Source organism: Eubalaena glacialis, chromosome 13, assembly GCF_028564815.1.
Source record: "Eubalaena glacialis isolate mEubGla1 chromosome 13, mEubGla1.1.hap2.+ XY, whole genome shotgun sequence".
NCBI classification, from domain to species: domain Eukaryota; kingdom Metazoa; phylum Chordata; class Mammalia; order Artiodactyla; family Balaenidae; genus Eubalaena; species Eubalaena glacialis.
Window position 1 is genome coordinate 76900170 of NC_083728.1, and position 23582 is coordinate 76923751.

General features: G+C 47.3%; 1 protein-coding gene across 1 annotated transcript; it reads left to right on the forward strand.

Annotated features, from left to right (window-relative positions):
• Nucleotides 1–4139: 4139 nt before the first annotated feature.
• C13H16orf82 (chromosome 13 C16orf82 homolog) lies at nucleotides 4140–21683 on the forward strand. The gene is given in 6 exon segments (XM_061209866.1): nucleotides 4140–4184; nucleotides 4186–4243; nucleotides 4246–4314; nucleotides 4317–4800; nucleotides 4943–5084; nucleotides 21588–21683. Coding segments are annotated over 6 exon segments (894 nt in total).
• The last annotated feature ends 1899 nt before the right edge of the window (nucleotides 21684–23582 follow it).

Genomic DNA, 23582 nt, shown 5'->3' on the forward strand with positions numbered 1-23582 from the left:
TCCTCTGGCCTGAGCCCCAGTGGAGCAGGGCAGTCATGCTATTTACCCTGCACTGTGCTGTCTACCCTCCCACTTGCTCCATCACCTGTTTTATTTCCTCCAAAGTGCTTCTCACTGCCTGAAATTAGTCTTGTCTTCCCACTCTCAACTGTGAGGTCCACAAGGAGGGACTTGCCTGTTTTCTGACACAGGCTCCTGAACCCCAAGCTGGCCTTGACCCTGCCCTTCCTCTCAGCCCCACATCCAAACCCTCAGCAAATCCTGAGCCCTGCTTCCAAAATACATCCGGGATCCAACCACTGCTCTGCACCGCCACTACCTCTCCCTGGTCCAGGCCATCCCCATCGCCCCCTCAACTACTACACAAGCCCCAGCTCGCTCCCTGCTCCACGCCTGCCCCTCCAGACTGTTCTCCACTCCGCGGCCTGTTCAAACTCGAGTCCACGCATGTCCCTCCTTTGCTGAAAAGTCTCCAACAGCTCCCAACTCACTCACAGTAAAACCTGAAGCCCTAACCGGGGCCCACAAGGTCCCAGCGCCCCCGTGGCTCCCTCTATGACCTCTTCCTGTGTCAGGTCACTCACTGAGGGACAGCGAGTTCCCACACGCCTAAAGACATGACATGTCACACACACACACACACACACACGCACGCACCATCATCCTCTACCCTTTTGCTCTGCTTTATTCTCCCCCTAACTTTTCCTATCACACAACAGATATGCGTTTACATCTTTTTGTCCATCCGTGAAGGCAGGGGCTAACACACTGCCTGAGACAGGGCATGTGCTCTGTACTGGTAGAAGGAAAGAAGGAACATGAGCTCAGGAAAGAGTTGTTGAATGAATGAATGAAAACCAGAAAACATCTCCCTGAGTTAGGAGTGGTTATGCTGTGTCACATCAGAGAACTGATGCCTCACTTAGCCGGGGGTTTCTGCAGGGTAAATTCAGGTTAATAAATATTAGGGTTGGAGGCCTGGGGCTGCTGGGCCGTTTTCTGGGCTACTGAAGCTCTCTCTGGTGATTTTCTTTCCCATCCTCAAAATCTGAGCAAGTGTATTTCCCCCATCAGGGGACTTGGCTGCTGGGATTCTGAGGGGAGATGGTAGGGCAGGGAAACAGCCCCAGAGCCCACCACAGAAACCCTCAGAGATAAGGCCAAACCAGTGAAACACATCGGCAACGTCCAAGCACATGATATATTAGTCTGTGTAAAGCAGACTCCGCCGTGGTAGCAAATAATCGTCCCTCCCCCCAATTTCGGTGGCTTAGTACAAAAATAGCCCACTGCTCGCTGACATCGCAGGTGCGTTTGGATGAGGCTGGGGGTTCTTCTCCGCATGATCATCCAGGAACCCAGGCTCCATCCACCGTGGGCCTCGGCCATCTTCAGCGTGTGGCTTCCAAGGTCCCTGCAGAAAGGGAAGAAAAACAAGGATGCACAGGAGACACTGATATCCCAGGCCTAGGACGCTGACCAACCCTTCTGCCCATGTTCTGTTGGCCCCACCTAGACACGAGGGGGTGGAAACGTACTTTTCCTACAGTCCCAGGAGAGGAACGAGATGGTTCAGTGAACATATAGCTTTGTCTCTGTCACACCAGGGAAGGGCAGACACTGGTCTCCAGGACACACAGATAATGTGACTGCAGCTAGGCTTCCCGTCTGAGCCTCGGCTGGGACGCAGAGTCAGGCTAAGGTCCTGGGGTACCGGTCAGCTGTGTGAAGAAACTGAAATACATGAGGGAGGGAAAAGGGAGTCTGGAGAAAGAGGCCGGACCGTGCACCTGGGTGAGAGAAGGGTTCCGGGGGGCAAATAGCAGTGGAGGCTGGAAACCGGAGTAGCAGCCTGGTACCTGGTCGCCAGGATGAGAAAGGAGCCCGTGGAGAAACCAGCTTCCACCCGCTTCTCCCCAGATGTGCGTGGCACTGGGGCCGCGAGCTCAGGGCGGTGCTGCTCCACTGGAGCCGTGCGCACCGGCGTCCCCGGAGGATGCCAGGAAACAGCACCTGGGTGAGCCAGCTCTGGTCTGACGCTTTCCCAAGACCCCCAGGGTGACCAGGAGAGACTTTCAGGAGGAGGGTGCTGAGCCAAGCCCCGGCCATTCACGTGGTCTTGCTGCATCCGCAGGCACCGATCCCGACGTTACCTGTGCTGGAAAGGAAGAGCCCTCTCCTCACTGGCGCGCTCTCTGCCCTTTATCCTGGACACGTCCCCAGGTGCTCCCTACAGCCCGCAGGCTCGGAGTGCAGCGTACCTGGGCAGGTGGGGCGGGAAGTGGAGGGAATATGAGTCCCAACAGGCTCACCGTCCATTCCCAGCATCGGTGCACCCGCCCTGTTTTGCATTCATGAAGGGACAGGGACAGTCACGAGCCCCAGACCACCTGCTCGGTGTCGGTCCCTGCCTCCTTCCTGCCCGGCCCCTAAAGCTAAACCTTGTCCCTGCTTCCTACAAGAGCTGGCTCCCGCCACGCCCCTTCCTCTGGATCACCACCAAGTCATGGCTCTGCCCCTTCCCTGCCAGTGCCTGGTGGGGAATGCAGGATTGTGGGAACCAGAAGTCAGACAGCCCTGAGATGCCCTCATACCCCGGAAGGATCAGAATTTCCCAAGCAAAAGAGATGCCTCTGTGTACAGCAGAGGGACGCTGAATGGCCCCGGGCAATGGGAAAGGAATTCATAATAAACACGACAGTGGTGACTGGCCCTGCTGACTGCCAAGGGGCGGGGCCGCTCACTCTCCAAGGAGCGCCTCCCTTCTCCCCTCACCCTGCATCCCAAACAGAGCCAGCCAGCCCACTCCAGACCCATCACAGTCAGGCTAAGCACCAGGGCCATCCCTCTCCCAAGTGTTAGGCAAGAGTTGCGTTGAATCTTTATGCTTCTGGATCTTTTGAGGATCACGGACACCCGGGAGAATGCGATGAAAACTGTGACTCCTCCCTTAGGGGAGAAAAAAGTATACTTGTAGCTCAGTGCAAATTCTGTACACAACTTCAATGAATTCCCCGAGTCCTTAAAACCCACCTATGAACGCTTTAGTGGGGGGGGTCAATGAATTTCTTAATTCAGTCATTCAGTGAACATCTATTAAGTATCGGCTAATAAGTGCCACGCTTGGCGTTCTCACTTACAGTACTACTTAATCAGATTTGCACACAGAATCACGTACAAAAAAGCACAGGTAGCCAAGCGTCTCTCCCACCACAGCAGTTCTCAATGCTGACTGCACGTTGGAATCACGTTGGAGAGCTTTTCAAAATTCTGATGCCAAAGTCTCACCCCAGACCAATTCATCAGAACCGCTGGGAGTGGGACCCAGGTGATCTCAGGTGATCCTGATGAGCAGCCGAGGGAGAGCCACTGTCCTCAAAAATCCAAACGCTCATAAAAAGCTCCCTGCGTGGTTCTAATATACATCTGAAGGTGGTCGATTCACTCATTCAGTAAGTGCTTAATGAGCATCTATTATGTTATGTGCCAGGCGCTAAGCTGGGTATCAGCGGCAGAGCAGAAAATAAGAAATCAAAATCTCTGCCCTCGTGAGGTTGACATTGCAGCAGAGGGAACCAACAGCAATAAATAACCAATACATAAAAATAATCGCAAATCATAATTAAAGCCACAAGGCCCATAAATTAGGATGTGACCTGAAGAATAATAGAGGGATCTTCTTAGGGAGGCCAGGGAAAGCTTAATGAGTGACACTGGAGCTGAAGCCTGAAGGGACCGAGGAAAGAGCATTCCAGGTGGTGGGAACTGCCAGTGCAAAGGCCCTGTGGCAGGTAAGGGCTCAGAATAAGAAAGTGGCCCATGTGGCTGGGCATTCAAGGTAAGGACGGGGTAGGGTGTGACGGGGGATGAGGCTAAGAGCAAGAGCTTGACCAGGCAGGGCCATGGAAAACTTGAGGTTAGACTCCTGACTGTGAAATTCTCTGCAGTCCTCACAAGTGGCTCAGCGAGGAGTAAGCGGCTCAGAAGATGAAGTGATGTGAGGAAACACAGCTCAAAAGGGTCTCGGCTGGGATGCTTGGCCAGGTCTCCTGACATGGCAAAGCAGAGGCCACAGGCCTCTCTGAAAGTGGTTCTCACCTCTTCTGGCCGTGATCCCTTTTTCTGCCCAACTGCCACTAATGCACTTGGTGCCAGCCCAGCATTGTTCTCCCTCCCACCCCACCCACCCGCCTCACAGGCACCATCACCATGGGAACCGAGCCAGCCAATCAGAACACTCCCTTTTAAAGGGGAGCCTTATAAATTGAGCCTCCTCTGCCCAGACACACCACATCCAACACTGAGAGGCCTCCAGGAACCCCTCCCCCTGGAGAAACCAAGTCAGCCGCCCCCTACTTTCCTCCAGGGTAGACAAGGGGAGTCTCCTGCCTGGAATGCTCAGGGCCAAGGTCCAGGTCTACAGCCACCCAGCTTAGAGCTCCCTTCCCCCGCGAGGCCATGCAATGACACAGGAGCCACTCAGGTGCCCCTGAGAGATTCTGGTGGTGACCTGGGAAATACCTGGAGCCGCGAGAGCAACGTGCCGCTGAGCCCGCAGCACTCCAGCCTGGAGAGAGGCAGTGACGTCAGTCGGTTGAGCAGCGGGTACGCGGGGGATGAGGAGAACAGCGAGGTCAGCCTGCTGGGAGGCAGCAGTCGAATCGTGCGGTTGAACAGAAGCCTCCGCACCCAGGCAGGCGGCGCCCAGACCAGCCAGGTTTGCGCCACCTACTCTCCCAACCAGTTGAAGAGCCGGCTAGCCAGCCAAGCTGACAGCACCGTGCAGGCTGGAAGGGAAAAGTGAGACCAGCCTGCCGGGCGGCAGCGTGGACAGCAGGGCCAGCAGCTTGAGTGACATCAGTTTCATCAGCCTGGGCAGCAGCGCCCTAAACTACCAGGTGAGCAGCGGGCTGGTCAGTTCCACGGGCAGCCTTCCCTCCAGCCAGGCCAGCAGCTACCAGAGCATCAGGGTGGATGGCAATGTGCAAAGTGGGCTGCAGAGCAATACCAGTCTTCCGGGGGACAAAGCTGGGGGCAATGTGAATGCTAGGGACCAGGTCGCCAAGGGTGAGCAGCCTGCCCAGGTGTGCATGCCTTTATGAGAAGATTCGCCACTAGGACCTCGAAAAATGCAGACATGAGGACAGAGCAAACCCAGACTTCACCCAGAGTGGTTATTGCCAACAAAAGTAAGAAAGACCTTTAAAAAGTACACACTTGGTCAAAATCATCGATGGATAGCCCTACCTGTAGCAACAACCATCAGCAGAAGAGTCATACGTAGCCAACTACACCAAGAATCAGCAATCGATGATGAGACCATCTACACTTAAAACCATTCTCGGGAAGAATACGATCAAGATCCATCAGTGCTGGGTCCACCTGTGTTAAGACCACCATTGGCAATAACGTCAGTCCTGTGAACCCCAGTGACAAGCCGTCCCTGACAGCATCCATCAATGGCAAAACCATCTCTGTTGAGAACCATTGCTGGTGGGATCACCTGTGCATAAACTCATCAGTGGGGACAACTGCTTTCAAGGCAAGTGTCAACTGTATTAAGAACCATCTGAAGTTAGAAGCTTCCACAATGAAACCATCCTAAGTGGAGAACACCATCTACAACCGACACCAACCATGATGAGCTCAGAAGACACAACCACCAACCACAGATGGGACTGTCCATGTCGAGAGCCAGCTGAAGCGAGCGCTATCCAGGGGGCTCTGTCCCAAGCACGCTCTGTGACACGCACTGCCCACAGGAGCCAGGAGCATCTAGAGAGGACAACTGTGACGACTGCATCAATGGAGCCCCATCCCTGAGGAGCATCATCCAAGGAAGCTTTACACTTTCATTTTGAACCCTGTTTCCAGACAGCTTCAGGCCAGGACCTTCCCAGGAGCAAATGCTCCCTGACGTCCATCCGTGTCTCTGTTGGATCTCAGAGGAGGCAGAGAGACAAGAGGAGAGGCCAGGAATCATCCTTTGTTGAGATGGTTGGGACAGTGCTTCCCATGGTGACAGAGACCAACCCAGCCAAGAATGGCTGCAATGGGTGAGCTCTGGGCCATTTAGTGAATGACCCCTAGGTAGGTGGGAGGGCTGAGGTCTCTGCCCCGCCCCTTCTCAGGACAATAAAGCACTCCCCTGGGCTGATCACATAGACTTGTGGGGGGGGGGGAATGGGGGGAATGAGTGTGTCCTCGGAGGGACAGAGGCCAGAACAGTCATGAAGACATCCACTGGGTACCAGAAGAAAAGCTGAGGGGGCACCAAAGACAATAAAAGGTGTCTGGAGAGGCTATGTGTGTGTGTGTGTGTGTGTGTGTGTGTGTGAGTCTGTACGCTTTCCTGGCACGGCTACCATGACAGTGGGCCACGATCATACTGAAGAACCGTGGAAGGAGTAGGGCTTAGCTACCAACTCTGCTGCTTCTAAGCAAAATCCTCACACTTTCTGAGCCTCAGCTTGCTCATATGGAAAATGAGACCAGTCACCCCTATCTCATACATGGATAGGATGGTTACGTGGATTACACGAAAACGTATTTTAAGTACCTGGCTAGTAATAGACACTGTTTGGTCCCTTCCCTTTTCTTGCCCATCTGTAAAATGGGCACAGTGGTTTCTGCCTTGTTTCACTCACAGGCACAAATTAGACTGCTTAATAGAGCATCTGCTTAGGAGTCAAGATGGTTCAGCAGTTGGGTTTGAGGAGGGGTGAGTTTTTCTGGGTTTGAGGGTGCCACGTGTCTGGACGGGTGGGTTCCTTCCCCTCAAGCATGAGCACGCCTTTGGAGGACAGTCTCCCCGAACTTCCTGGCTCTTCACAAACTGACCTAAGTATGTTTTCCCTACCTCAACTCCGGCTACTTCCTCCTAACGCTCTAGGTACTGTCACAAACCTGAGTTCAAGCCTCTGGGCCTTTGCACACACTCTTCCCTCTGCCTGCCATAATCTGCGTGCAGTATAACTTCCATACAATATAATTCACCCTTTTTTAGTGTACAGTACTATGCTTTTTGACAAACACACACATGCAGTCATGGTGATCCACCATCACCCCCAGAATACCAACTAGTTCCATCATCACCCCCCAAAATCCCCTCATGCCCCTTTATATCCGTCCCTCCTCCCACCTCCACAATCACTGACCAGTTTTCTGTCCCTACAGTTTTCCAGAATGTCACGTACATGGAATCACAGTTTGAGCCTGGCTGCTTTCACTTAGCTAATGCATTTGTGACCCACCAACATCGTTTATGTTCGTCCTGAGTAGGGTCCATGGTTTATCAGTCCTCTGGTTGAGAGGCATTCTGGTTGTTTCCATTTGGGGAGGTGATGAATTGACTAATAAATGTTTATGTACCGGATTTTGTGCGAACATAAGTTTATCATTTCACTTGGGTGAATATCTAGGAGAAGATGGTTGGGTGGCGTGTAAGCGTGCTTCAATTTATAGGAAACTGCCAACTTATTTTCTAAAGGAAGCTTTGCTTTACCGGAACTTTGTATTTGCTAGAGCTTTGGTTTTTCATTTTAATGATCTAGCTCCCTGTTCATTATCTTAACAATATGAGGAAGTTTGTTTCAGCCTCCCATTATTAACTCCATTTTACATATGGGGAAACTGAGGCACAGAAAGGCTAACACTGTGTGAGTTAGTTGGCAGGGCTGGGATTTGAACACAGGCAGTGTGGCTCCAGAGTCCATGATCTTAACCACTGGCCTCTCTACCCTTCCCTCTGTGCTTTGGACTCATCGGGCCCCCCAGCAAACCCAGGCCACAGGCCACACCAAACACAGGGCCCCCAGCCAGCTGTTTCTTGTCTCAGGCCCCTAAATATAATGCCTCCCACTGGATGTGTCTGTCTCCCTGAGGGGAGGTGCCACTCCCACCCCATCTGAGTTTTTTTTTTTTTGGCCGTGCCACATGGCTTGTGGGATCTTAGTTCCCTGACCAGGGATCGAACCCGGGCCCACGGCAGTGAAAGCATCGAGTCTTAACCACTGGACTGCCAGGGAATTCCCGGCCCCACCCCATCTGTATCCTCGAGGCCCCATCCCTGTCAGCGGCACCAATGATCGCGGAATGAATGAATGAATGAATGAATGAGTGAGCAGGCAAGTGAGTGAAGGATGCATGGCTGAATCAGAGGAAGAGGCTGGGTCCTCCAAGGCCCATTCTCCAGCGACTACAGCCCACTGTCCAAAAACAAATGTAGTTCAGGATTCAAAAGTTAACTACCGCTTACTGTGCACGCCCCAGCCCCCAGGACAGCTCCATCCTTCTCTCACTGTCTGCCCAGCAGATGTGTGTTGGCCCAGCTCCCTCTCACCCCAGCACTGGGCACGCAGCAAGCGCTTGAAGTGAGGATCATTTTTCAAGTGGGCACGGAAAGAAAATTTTTTTCTTTCCTGTCCACTAGCTCGGCGTTCAGGGTGCAACAGAGTTGGAATGATGGGTTGGCTGCAGGCGCTGGCTCCTGAATTATTAACTGGGCTGGGGAGAGAGTTGCTTACAAATGCTGTCTGTCCAGCAGACCGCGGCAGCCCTCAGACTTCAAACAGGCCTGGAGTGGGCAGGCAGGACAGGTTGGTGGGCCTCACATGCTGACCGAATCCAGGACCTCTCTTCCCCAGTGCTCCCTTGGCCTCCGTCCCCCAGCCCTGCCTGGAAGGAGGTCATCTTTCACGCTATGATGTGCCTGGTCTGTTGGATTCAAGCTCCTGACCTCTCCTCCTCTGCCCACTCCAAAACCAGTGGGTAAAATGGATGGAGTCTGGCGAGTATGGTTCTTTCTGAGCCAGGAGCTTGCTGGGTAAGCCGGATTCTCAGTCCACGGCTCCTAATGGGCAGGGAGGGGGAGTAGGGCATCCAAGGTCAGGTCCCCTAGAAGCAGAGCCTGAGATGGGGGTTCTTGTTCCAAGGAAAAAGGAAGAGGAAAGCAGGTTGGGGAAGGGAAGGGGCTGGAGAACGGCCTCAGGCTGATCTCACGGTGAGGGGGAGGGAGTGGGAGGAGGGCAAGGGGGGGTGTTCTACAGTGTCAATTGCAACTCAGAGCTGGTCCCACCTTCGATCAAAAGGGGAGGGCCCTTCATGCCTCCATGCCTGGGTGAGGGGAACATAACCTCCCTGGTGGAATAGCTCCCATCCAACTAAGAGCAATTCTCCAGAGAAGGGACAGCTGTCAGTCACTAGTGGCAATGCCAGGCAGGTAGTCAGGTTGGTATGGTGGCTCCACACAGTGGTCAGGAGCTCAGCTCCTTCCAGATCTCCATTCCCACCATCCTTAGGATGAGACGCTCGTGCTCATGGTCCAAGATGGCTGCCCAAGCTCCATCCAACACATCTCCATCCAACACATCTCCATCCAACATCAAGGAGAGCAGGGGAGGAAGGAGGGAAGAAAAGCTTGGCCCTTCTTTTTTAAAAAAGGCTTCCTAAAAGTCCCATACAACAGGGTTATACCTAACGGTAAGAGAGGTGAGGAAATTTGGTCTTTATTCTAGGAAGCAATGTGTAGAAATGAAATTGGCATTCTGTTACTGGTAGGGGAGGAAGGAATGGATATTGAGGTACAAACTGCCCACAATCAATTCTCCGCTTTTTACCTTCTAATAACATCACCCTTTCACTTACGACCTTTGGGGTATCTGGCGAAAATGGCCCCAATACCTAGCAACCCCTCCCACTAAGAGGAGGAGTCTATTTCTCCATCACCTGAATCTGGGTTGATCTTGTGATCTGACAGAAAGTGATGCTCTGCAGCTCCAAGTCTAGGTCTTCAGGGCCCTTGCAGTTTCTGCTTACACACTCTTCACTCTCCACAGCTATCACGGGATCAAGCTGGGCCAGGCTGTTACATGATGAAAGAATCCCCAGGCCCCCCAGCCATCCCTGTCAAGGCCGTCATAAACCAGCCAGCCCCACGTGACCCACCAGTGACCACAGACACATGAACAAGCTCAGCCCAGATCAGCTGAGCCTGACCCAGACCACAACCACCACCCACTGAGCCAAGCCAAACTGCGGACCGACAGCCTCCTGAGCTAAAGCGGGTTTTTCAAGTCGTTCTCTTTGGGGCTAGTTTGTTGCACAGATAAAGCTAACTGCTACTGCTCTGCTATTGGCCCCTTGCTTTCAGGATAAAGAACAGAATTCTCCCCGTGACCTCCACGGGCCTGGCCTCTGCTGACCATTCTGGCCTCATCTGTTCCTCCCTGTGGTGCCTTCACTTCCTCAGACCCCCTCGCCCTGAGCCTCGGCACCAGCAAGTCTGGGACCCAGAATGTTCTCTGCGCCCCTCACTTGGTTACTGCCCACTCTTCCTTCAGAGTCAGCTCACGTGTCCCTCCCCTGGCAGAGGTTTCCCTGGCCCCTGGTACACGCTCTTAGGCCACCGTGCCCCTCCTGGTCACAGCACTTCATTCAAGTTGTAACTTGACCCTTCCCTGTGTGATTCTTTGATTTAAATCTGCCTTTAGCTCCACAAGGACAGAGACTGGCTCTAATTTGCTCTTTGTTGGGTCTCCAGAGCCCAGAACAGCCTTTGCACAGTCGGGGCATCTTTGTGTCCCCAGCACCTAGAGCCAAGCCTTGCACACAGTGGGTGCTCAATGCATACTTTTGAATAAATGAATTGAATCTGAGCATTGCAAGGCCAGCCAGTGGAAACTCGTCAAACCTCGACTGTAATGTTAGTTCTTAAAACATGAAAGGTCAAAAGTGAGAGCCATGGAGGTTGAAAGTGTCTCTCTCTCTCTCACACACACACACACACACGTGCACGCACGCACGCACACACGCACACACCAAGTCTGGCAAGGTCAAAAAAGTGACTGTTGACAGACTTACCTCTTGGGCTCATATGAGTCCCTAGGACCACCTGCTCTCCTCAATGGATTGTCAGTTGTGGTTTATGAAAACTTGCCTGGAATCCGTTTCTTTCTAAAGAAAATCCTTCACTTCCATATCACATCAGCTGTATGAGCACAGAGTGGCCTCATTCTAATCCTAGAATTCACAGCAACTTAGAGGACAGACGGGGTTCAGCACCCCTGGGCACAAGTGTCGGCTCTGCCACACACCTCTCTAATCCTCAGTGTTCTCACCTGTAAAATGGGATGGAAATAGTACCTCCAGGGTAATCTGTGTCAAGCACACCTGTCTCAATGCACACGGTCGGCCATCAATAAATGGTGGCTATTTCTGCAGCAGACCCTGGGGCTGGCCTGACTCTCCTCCCAGGCAGCTCCCAGCTCAGGGTGTGTCCCGCTAGTTGCTAGTTTACCTGTCTTTCTGCCCACCTCCCACCCTCCACCCCACCTCCAGCCCCAGCCCTTAGCTCAGGGCCTGGCACAGAGCAGATGGTGATAAATGTCTGTTGAATGATGAAATAAGAACTTGAAGAGGAAAGACGGAATTCAACTCATTCACGCATTCAGTATTCACTAGGTGCTGAGCCCTGGGCTAGATGTCAGAGAACCAAACCAGAATGAGACCATTTCTGCCTTCAGGTTGCTCCTGGGCCGGAAGTCAGAAAGCATCAGCACGCAGATTTCACTTAAAGATCCAAATGGCCGTCTGCCTGAGATCTGGCTACGTCCCCACCTGGCAACAAGCAGCTGGAGCGGAGGTCCTTCTACTCCAAACTTATTTTTTGCATGGCCTGTAAGCCGTTGAGTTTGCAGCCCTGGGCTAGAGGGAGAGGCAGATGGGTAGACAGTGCAGCAGAGGAGATGATGGAGCCAGAGGCGGTGTGAGGCCCTCACTCAGTCTGGGAAGACAGGGGGGAGGGGAGGGAGGGACGGGCCATTTCTACTCAGACCACGCAGTGACAACGGGTAGGTCAGTCGCCTTCTCTGGCCTTCGTTTACTCCAGAGTTACATGACGGGGCTCTGCTAGATCAATGGCTTTTATATATATCTGTAAAAGTACTTGAAACCATTCTCCCAACCCCACCTCAAACGAAAGGAGACACGTGCGCAGATAGAGGCTGAGCTTGCACAGAAGGCTGGGCAGTGGGCAAGACCCGAGCCATCTGTCCCCCACCTGGAGCCCCAGGCCACAGGGATCTGGGAAGAACAGTGGAAAAGATGGTTCTGGCACTTGGGATTCTGAAACCACGTCTCATCAGTCCTCTGAGGCTCAAACCAGGGGTCACAAACCCACGAGTGCCAGGCCCAGGCCCAAGACAAGAGTGAGGGACCACACGAGTCCCCGTTACTTGTCAAAGCATCTTAGGCTGGACTCTTCCAACCCAGATAGATAAATTTGGCTTTATGTATCAAGTAATTATTTTTTATTTCCATCAAGAAATATGTGCTCTTCCATTTGTCTTGAAATACATGGCCCTCTAGGTCTACCTTTGACTTTTTTTCTGTTTTTGATTAAGATGTAATAAAAAATGGCTCACTTTCTTCCTTGGTTGGTAGAAGAAAAATGTGGTGCAAGGATCATGACAGACAGAAGCTGCCATCAGCCTCGGGACAGGAAGGTGACGGGATAGTCGGGACTGGGGTGAACTGGGACCCGCAGAGCCCTGTCTCAGGAGAAGTTACCACTTAGCACCAGCCAATGGCTGCTTCGCAGGAAGGTGGCACCAGTATTGACGAGTCTGCTATTTCCAGAAAATTGGAAACTGGACTTTTTGTGAGAAATCTCCTTATTTTTAAATATTATTTCTTTTTTTTTTTTTTTTTGTTCTGGCAAAACATGTCCATAGATCCAGATTTATCCTAGGAGTCACCAGTTTCTGACCTCCACTCTAATAAGTCTGGTTTATGAAGCCAGTTCTCCTTGGAGATTGGCTGGCTTCCTACCCTGAACTTGGCAGTGTCCGGTTTGAGCTGACAAGTTGGCAAAAGAGGTGAGTGGAGGTCCTTCTTGGGAACCCCCCACAAACTCCCTCCTATCCACGCCCCCCCCTCCCCCGAGAACAGATGTAAGGGATGAACAGAAACAAAAAGGCAGCTTGAGATTGGACAGACTTTAGAAACATAAAGAATGACTTTTTTCCGCAAAGGATGACAGGCAATCAGCTTGACCAGGGTGAGAAGGGTTTAAATCAATGCCCTGAGGGTTAACTATAGAAAACAAGAACGACCAAGTGCTCCAGCCAGCCGTCCCAGGATCTTTTTAAAACAAATCCAATCGCGTTTCCAGCACCTTGCTTAAACCTTCAATGGCCTCCCCCTTGCCCTCAGGGTAAAGACCAAATGCAAATGCCTTAACTTGACCTTGATGCCTTCCAGGATCCAGCCTTTTCTCCAACCCCTCCCACACAAGCCCATGACCCCACGTAGTCCCCACAAAAGTACCTTTCCTTCTCTTCGGGGGATTTTTACAAATTTTCTCTCAATCTGGAACACCCTCCTTCCCTTCTTTTCCTCCCCAACTGTCTCCAGAGGACTCAATTCAGGTGTCCCCTGCACCTTCCCTGATCTCACCCCAGGCTGAATTTAGGTGTCCATTCCCTGTACTCTCACGACCTTCTGCTTTGCTCCATCTTTGTCCAAGTCCTTCTGGGCTGTAATTGTCCACTTCCTTGGCAGCTTTCTCCTCTGTGGGGGCAATATCCCCAGCACTTAGCACAGAGCAGCCACTCAAATGTGTGCTAAAGGAAGAAAGGAGGTCTGTAAATGGAATAAACCCCTTCCACAAAGGCTTTGGGGTACAGATCTCCCTGGAAACAGAGGCCTCAGTGGGTGCTCAAAGTCCCTTTCATCATGTGGATTTCAAAGCATCAGAGTCAGTTCAAAGATGGCAGGACTTCTACTCAGAGAGGGACAGAATTTATCAATGGTCACACAGCAACATGCAGGCAAAACTCCAATGAAAACTCAAATCAGGACTCTGCTGTGTTCTTGGCTCTTATTTACTTTCCCAAATGCCCCTTCCCTCACCGAGGGGTCAGGAAAACGTCGAGGTGACTGACGGGGCTGGTGGCAGTGGTGGGGAGGACAGACAATACAGAAGGTATTTTCTCTTCTAGGTCTTCGTAGGCACTGGCTCCATGAATTATTCATCAGGAAATCTGCTTGAGGTAGTGTCCTAGCCTTAATTTTCAATCTTCTAATGCTGGCCAATTCTCTGCTGAAAAACCTCTCAATTATTAATGTTTCTAAAACAATATTTGTTTTCTCTGCATCTGCAACAAGCCAAGGCCTCATAGCTAGTGATCCTGCCCTGAAATTCCCAAAGAGAGGCTGGACTTGCTGATGAGGCATTTCAAGGGGGTCACGGGGGTGTTTGGCTGCAGCAACAGCCAGACGGAGAACATTAAGCCCACGTAGAGAACAGGTACTTAACAGTTTCCTGTTATCAGGAACTCCCAGGACAAAAGAAACTACAATAAAAGCAAAAACAATTACTATGTATTGGTCGCTTATGTGCCAAGAGGGAGGCTAAACACTTTACTTTTACTTATTTAAGTCTTACAAAAACTCCACGGGGTAATATTTCTCATCCCCATCTTAGAGATGACGAAACTGAGGCTCAGAGAGGCCCGTGGTTCCACAGCTCACAGCTCAGGAGAACGGGATTAGGACTCAAGTCTATACGACTCCATGGCCAGTACATTCTCTATCTTGACACAATGGTGTCAACTGGGATTTTAGTCACATACAAGGAAGAAGTTTCTGGAAGCAAATTATGTTACTTTCAAAGAGCGTTTGCAACAAGGCACTGATGAAAGGGAGATATGGATGAGGTGAAATTCGGGAGGTGTGACAGTGGAACTGGGGAGATCTCTGGAGTCCCCGTAGGGACTGCTCTCCTTTACTGTAATACAGACTAGACCGCCCAGGTCTCGGTGGTGGCAGGTGGGAGGAGGGGTAGGAGACAAACTCTAAAAGCAGTGACAGAAGGCGTGTGTGTGCCACCTTTAACACTCAGACTCAATCATGGACAAAGGGCATGGTGGTGGTGCTGGAGCCTGGCTGAATAGAGGACCCAGGCTGCACAGCCAGGCCAGCCTGGGATGGCGTCCCCAGCTGAACTACCCCTATCCTCTCTGCCTCTCGTTTGCCACATCTGTGAAATAGGGTAACGCCAGTCCCTCCCCCATGGGGTTGTGTGCCCATGACGAGCCTGACACACAGTGAGAGACCAACAAGTGCCAGCCCCCCTTTCCCTTTCCCTCTGCTGAGCGAGAGGCTAACATTTTCAAAAAGACTTGCTAAGGAAAAGGGGAAGGACAGAAAGGAAACAGAGAAAACACTTCTTTTTCAAGCCTCTTCAGTTGCAAGGGAAAAAAATCCACTCAAAAGGGATTGAGGCAAAAGGAGGAAGTGAGGGAGAAAAGGAACAGCTTACTGAGGACGGGGCGGTCTCTCACAGGACGCAGGACCCTGGGCCGGGTCTAGCGGAGCCTCACGGGCCAGAAGCACTGCTTCTCTCAATGTCCACTTCTTCTCCAGAACTCCAACATCTCCTCTTCCTGTCCCTCCCTGCATTTCTTTCCCTCTCCTCTCTCTGCAAAGTGGCTTTCTTGGCTTTTCTGTGGATAAAGATGGACACTGCACGGCTCCCTGGTTTTCAAGTCCTTTTTCAAGGTCTCAGCAGCCTGACTGGCACCGCTTACGTCTCAATTCCAAATTCTGATTGGCGCTGCATACTGTCAGGTTTACATCCTGGGCCAATCAGATGTGGCCAGCAGGGAGGGTGTGGCTTAGTAGAAACATTGAGTCTGGGGCCTCTGTCATTAGGGAACTTAAAACCAAACTAAGAATCCACTACACCCACACCAGAATGTCTGAAATTAATGCCTTACAATACCAAATGGTGACAAGACTCTGCAGCAATGGGAGCTCTCATACACTGCTAGTGGAGTGTAAAATGGCACATCCATTTGGGGAGATTTTTTGATAGTATCTGCCAAATCTAAATATATCCCTACCCTTTGACCTGGCAATTCCAATCCTGGGTATATATCCAAGAGAAATGATTGCTACCTCCACCAAAAGGAATGTACAAAATGATCATAGATCCAACTGGAAAATGTTCATAACTCCAAACTGGAAAAAAAAATCTCCACCAACAGTAAAATGGACAAATTGTGGCACACTCATACCATGGAATATTGTGCAGCAGTGAAAAAAGAATGAATATTGCCACACATAACAACATCGATGAATCTCATAGGAATAACATTTAGCAAAAGAAGCCATACACAAAAGAGTATATACTATAGGATTCTGTTTACAAAAAAGTTTATCCATGGTGATAGAGACCATAGTATGAGTTATCTTTGGGGAGTATCAACTGCAAGAGGGCACAAGGGAACCTCCTGGGGTGTTATAAATATTCTATATCTTTTTCTTGGTGGTGGTTATATTAAAAAAATATCATCAGGCTAAACATTTAAGATTTGTGCCCTTTACTATACATAATTCCTCAATAAAAAAACAAAACTTGTGGGACTTCCCTGGTGGCGCAGTGGTTAAGAATCCACCTGCCAATGCAGGGAACACGGGTTCGAGCCCTGGTCTGGGAAGATCCCACATGCCACGGAGCAACTAAGCCTGTGCGCCACAACTACTGAGCCTGCGCTCTAGAGCCCACGAGCCACAACTACTGAAGCCTGCACACCTAGAGCCCTTGCTCCGCAACAAGAGAAGCCACCGCAATCAGAAGCCAGCGCACCACAACGAAGAGTAGCTCCCACTCGCCACAACTAGAGAAAGCCTGTGCGCAGCAACAAAGACCCAACGCAGCCAAAAATAAATAAATTAATTAATTTAAAAAAAACCTTCTACAACACATAGAAATATAGAATCTACTACATAACCACCCCATCAGCAATACGGTCACCTTTGTCTGAAACAGAGACAAGCACAGGCTATATAAACACACATATACATATGTTACATACATATATGTTTTCTATATTTCACTTGAATTGATAAATATTGACACCAGTAGACTGTAAAATAAATGACATATATAGATAATGTATACCCAGAGAAACCACTAAAAAAAAGATACATACTCAAAAACATTATAGATTAATCAAAATAGAATTCTAAAAATTGTTCAAGTAACCTACAGGAAGGCAGGAAAAAGAAAAGAGAGAAATGAAAAAAGAGAACAAACAGAAAACAAAAAATAAAAAGACAAACTTAAGCCTTAACACAGCAGTAATTACATTAAATATAAGTAGCCTAAATACATCAATTAAAAGACAGAGTTTGTCAGAGTGACCTAACTACATGCTCTCAACAAGAAACTCCTTTCAAATATAACAATATAGGTAAGTTAAAAATAAAAGTATGGAAGTATATGCATCCTGAAAATTTTAACTGAAAAATCAAGATAAAGTATAATTCAGAGCAAAAATAATTACCAGAGACAGAAGGGAACACCACACAAAGATAAAAGAATCTACCACGAAGACATAACAATCCTAAATATGTATGCACCAAACAGAGCTACAAAATATGTACTGCAAAACCTGATAGAATTGAAAGGAGAAATAGATACACGAGCACAATTGGAGACATCAACACCCCCTCTCAACAACTGATAAAACAACTATTCAGAAAATCAACAAAATCTTCTTCTAGTCAGAAGAACTCAACAATATCATCAACCAGCAGAATTTAGTTGACATTTATAGAACACTCCACCCAACATCAACATAATACACATTCAAGTGCTCACAAAACATATACCCAAATAGATCATATCCTAGGCGTCAAAACAAACCTCAATAAATTTAAAAGCATTAAATCATACAGAGCGTGTTCTCTGACTGTAGTAGAATCAAACTAGAAATCAATAACAGAAGTAGAACAGCAAAATTCCTAAGCTTTTGAAAACTAAACAACGCACTTTTAAATAATCCATGAGTCAAAGTGGAAGTCTCAAGGGAAATTTTAAAATATATGGAATTGAATGAAAATGAAAACACAGTATGACAAAATTTGTGGACACAGATAAATGTCGAGAGAGAATTCATAGCATTAAATACTTACATGAAAAAAGAGTAAAACTCTCAGATCTAAGAACCTAGAAAAAAGAGCAAAATAAACCCAAAGAAAGCAGAAGAAATATAAAAACAGAAATCAAAACTGAAAACAAAAACAATAGGGAAAAATCAATAAAACAAAAATCTGGTTCTTTAAAAAAATCAATAAAATTGATAAACTTCTAGGAAGACTGACAAAGCAAAAAGAGAGAAGACACAAATTGCCAAATTTAGGAATGGAACAGCGATATCACTACAGACCCTGCAAACATCAAAAGGATAATAATAAAGGAATAGTACAAACAACACATACAATCTACATACAGAAAGCTGGTAACAAATAAAAGGAACCAATTTCTTGAAAAACACAAACTACCTAAACTCACTCAAAATGAAATAGGTAATTTGAATAGACCTGGAACTGCTAAGAAAAGTGAATTTATAATTTTAAAATTCCCCAAAAGAAGAAGTCTCCAGGCTTAGATGGTTTCACTGCAGAATTTTATCAAGTATTTAAAGAAAAAGTAATCATAATTCTACACAATCTCTTCCAGAAAATAGAAGAGAGGGCACTTCCACTTCATTTTATGAAGCTAGTATTTCATTGACACCAATATCAGACAAAAACAGTACAACAGAAAGAAAACTACAGATCATTATTCCTCATGAATAGAGATGCAAAAACCCTTAATAAAATATCAGCAGATAGAATTCAGCAATATATAAGAAAAAAGGACACACCTTGACCAAGTGTGGTTTATTCAAGTGATGCAAGGCTGATTCAATATTTGAAAATCAATCAACATAATCTGTATTAACAAGCTAACAAATAGAAATCACATGGCCATATCAGTTGATAAAGAAAAGCATTTGACAAAATCCAACACTCATTCATGATTTGAAAAAAAAACCTCTGAGAATACTATAAATAAATGGGAATTTCCTCAACTTCATAAAGAGCATCTACAAAAAAACTATAGCTAATACTATACCTAATGATGCAAGACCTAATACTTTCTCCCTAAGTTCTGGAAAAAGTCAAGGATGTCCACTCTCACCACTCTTATTCAACATAGTGCTAAAATTTCTAACACGTGCAATTAAGCAAGGAAAGGAAATAAAATGCATATAGTTCAAAAAGAAGAAATAAAACAGTCCCTATTTGCAGATGACATGATTATCTACACAGAAAATGCCAAGGAATCTTTAAAAAAAGAAGAAGAAAGAAAAAGAAAAAACTCCTAAGCCAATAAGGAAGGTTAGCTAAGTTTGCAGGACACAAGGTAAACATACAAAAATGTTTAGCATTTCTGTATACTAATAATGAACACATAGACACTGAAATTTAAGATACTATACCATTTTCAATTGCCCTCTCCCCCCCAAAATGAAATACTTAAGTGTAAATCTAATAAAATACATACAGTATGGACTCTTATCCTGAAAACTACAAAATGCTGATGAAAGAAATCAAAGAGGATGTAAATAAATGGAGAGAAATACCATTTTCACAGATCGGAAGAACTCAACATAGAAATGATATCAGTTCATCCCAATTTGATATTCAGTTTTAACACAATTCTTATCAAAATCACAGAAAGAGTTTTTGTAGATGTAGACAAGATTATGCTAAAATTTAAATGGCAAGACAAAGAACTAGAATAATTAAAACAATTTTGAAAAAGAAGAATGAAGTGGGAGGAATAAGTCTACCTAATTTCAAGCCTTATTACATAACTACAGAAATCAAGATCATTGACAATGATAGAGGAAAGACAGCACAACGCATAAAAAGAAAAAAGTGATACATTGAACATCATAAAAATTAAAAAACCTTTTCTCTGTGAAAGACTCTGTAAACAATGAAAAGACAAGCTACAGATTGGGAGAAAACATTTGCAAACCACATATGCAACAAAGGACTAGTATCTAAAATATGTAAAGGATTATCAAATCCAATAATAAGAAAACAAACAATCTAATTAGAAAAAGGGCAAAAGACATAAACAAAAATTCCACCAAAGAGGATATACAGATGGCAAATAAGCACATGAAAAGATGTTCCAACATCATTAGCCATTAGGGAAATGCAAATTAAAATCACAAGACTACATACCTGTCTGAATGGTTAAAATAGAAATTAGTGACAAAACTAAATACTGGTGAGGGTGTGGAGAATTTGGATCACTCATACATGAAATGTAAAATGATACAGCCACTCTGGGAAACAGTTTGACAATTACTTATAAAAATACACATGTGACTACCAGATGAGCCAGCAATTATACTCCTGGGCATTTATCCTAGAGAAATGAAAATGTGTGTTCCCACAAAACCCTGTATACAAATGTTCATAGCAACTTTATTCATAATAGTGATACATTCCAGATGTCTTTCAATTGGTGAATGGATAAACAAACTGTGGTACATCCATATGGTGGAATACTACTCAGCAGCAGAAAGGAATAAACTATTGATACATGTAACAACTTGGATGAATCTCCAGAGTATTACGTTAAGTGGAAAAAAAAAAAAATCTCAAAAGTTACATACTGTGTGATTCCATTTACATAACATTCTTGAAATACTAAAATTATAGAACTAAAGAACAGATTAGTGGTAGCCAGAGAAAGGGCAATATAAGAGATCCTTGTGGTGATGGAAATGTTCTGTATCTGGACCATAGCAATGTCAGTGTTCTGGTTGTGATTTGTACTGTGGTTAAGGAAGTCATTGCCATTGGAGGAACCTGGGAAAGGGGTATACATGGGCCCTCTCTGTACTATTTCTTACACCTGCATGTGAATCTACAATTATCTCAAAATAAAAGGTTAATTGATTGTTCTTAACCACAAGAAAAAAAAAAACCTCTAAACTCCCCTACCTCACCCTAGTTCTGGCCCTAGTCTTAAACCTAGACTTGGTTTAAGATCTTTTCCTCACAATTTTGGCAAATTGACCATTAGAAGGATGACTAATTTGGGGCAAATTGTTTTTGATGACTTGGCTTTGGATGAACTAACCTACACTCCAGTTACTCAGAGTTAGGAAGAAAGAGGCTGAGGGTGTAAATTAGGACTGGATAATACCAGTCTTCAGAGCCACTTTAAGGAATCTAGACCCTGTCCTTGGGACAATGAGGCGTGTATTAGTCAGCTCATACTACCAAAGCAAAGTGCCACAGACTGAGTGGCTTAAACAACAGAAATTTATGTTCTCACTGTTCTTGAGGCTCAGAAGTGTGATATCAAGGTGTCAGCAGAGTTGGTTTCTTCTGAGGCCTCTCTCTTTGGTTTGTAGATGGCCCTCTTCTCCTTGTGTCCCCACATGGTCTTTCCTCCGTGTATCTGTGTCCTAATCTCTTCTGATTGAAGACAGCAGTCATATTGGATTAGGGCCCACTCCCAATGACCTCATGTTAACTTTACCTCTTTAAAGATGGTATCCCCAAGTACAGTCACATTCTGAGCTACTGGGGATTAGGACTGCAACACATGCATTTGGAGGGAGGGGATGTAATTCAGCCCATAACAAGGAGTTATTAAATGGTTGAAACATGGGGTTAGTGAGGTGATCCATATTTGTGTTATTTGTCTTGTCCTCTGGCTTCAGTGTGGAAAACTGATAGAAGGCAAGAAGGGAGGCGAGAAGACTGATAAGGAGGCAGTCACCATCGTCCGGATAAAAGGAGACGGGGGTCTGCACTGAGGCGGATGCACTGGAAGTGGAGAGAAATGTACAAATCCAAGGTGTCATGGTCAGGGCTGCCCTAAAAGCAGACTACAGACATGGACTTGGATACAGGTAGTTTATTTGGGAGATGATCTCAGGAAGCACCATGGGGAAGCTGGGAAAGGGAGGCAAGAAAAGGAGATGAGCCTATAAAGGGTATGCCAGGGAGCAGATTCCCCCTGTGGGCGCCTGGAGCTCAGTCTCACTGGGAACCATCTGAAGAACCAAGTAAACTGCCCACTGGAGACAGAATTGGCCCACTGGAGGACAGGGAGCCTGGGTAATTTATCCTCCAACTCTCATCCCCCATTGGTTGGAGACGGCCCCCAGGGGTCCCCACACATCTGAGTAGTATATACACACAGCCGAGTGACCTTTGGAGGCTTTGAAGCACTGTCGTCTAATAGAACTTTCTGCAATAAGGGAGATGTTCTACATGGATGCTGTCCAATATGGTAGCCACTAGCCAGCCACACGTGGCCACTCAGCACGTGAAGTGCAGCCAGTGCGACTGAGAAACTGAATTTTTCATTTTACTTAATTTTAATGAACTTAAATTTATATAGTCATATGTGGGAGTGGCCATCATATTGCCCAGCACAGCTTTGGAGAAGGCAAAGCAGAGACCTCACAGAACACAGGATGTGGGGCAGGAGCAGGGAACTGTCCACCACAGCAGTTCTGAATCAGGCTGGCTGATGGGTCCAACGAAGAGAGGGAGAATCAACAGGACTTGGTATTTAGTTGGATATGGAGCTGCGGGCTGTGCTGGTGGCTCCAAGTAGGGTGTGCTACAATTGGCCAAACGCTGTGCAGGTGGTGTTTCCAGGGGCTGAGCTAACCAGTGCCATGGGGCACACTTTGGACCCTTACTATGTCTGCTGCTAGAAAGGGTCCAGAGGATCAAAAAATGGTTCCCTCACTGCTCTTCCAAACAGGACTAAGCCTCCCTTACAAAGGACAGGGCAGTCAATTCTGAAGGAGGCAATTTAAGGGGAGAAATATTAGTGTATTTGGGGTCTCTTGTGGATATTTTGTGGTGTTCTAAAAATGGACATAATTAAAAGCAGCATTTCTTTCAGAAAATCAAAACGAGGTCCCCACCTAAAGAAAGTGATGTGGGTAGATCCGCGTTGGTAATAGACTTGGCAGTGCTCTTGCAGTGCCTACGTGCCGACACGCTATAATTTTTTCTTGATGGTTAGACATACTCTGTTGTTCTTCAATCTGACTCTTCTGAAACTGTTGCCAATAGTCCAATTAAATAGTTAGCTAAATATATTAGTGCACATTGCTGTGTATTTGGCCCTAATGAGGTTTACAGGAAATGCATTTCCCAGACCGCAAGGGCTCTAGAGGTGGGAATTGCTGGTGGCTCTGCTCTCCTTGGCCATAGTCGCTGGCCCCAGGCCAGCTATCCCTGAGAAAGAGCCTCTGATAAACCAAGATGACAGAGCTAGAGCAAGGAGTTGGGGAGCTGCCTTGGTTTCCTGAAGAGAAATAATCAGTCTTGGGTCTGCTCCAGCTGCCATAACAAAATACCACGGACTGGGTAGCTTAAACACAAAAATGCATTTTCTCACAGTTCTAGAGGGTAGAAGTCCAAGATCAAGGTGTCAGAAATTTTGGTTTCTGGTGAGAGCTGTCTTCCTGGCTTGTAGATGGCCACCTTCTTCCTTCTTCCTTCCTTCTTCCTGTGGCACGCAGAGAAAGGGAGATAGAACTCTAATGTCCCTTCCTCTTCTTATAAGGACGTCAGTCCCATGGGATTAGGGCCTCACCCTTAGGACCTCATTTAATTTAGTTATCTCCTTCAAGTCCCTATCTCCAAATACAGTCACATTGGGTGTTAGGGTTTCAACATATGAACTGGGT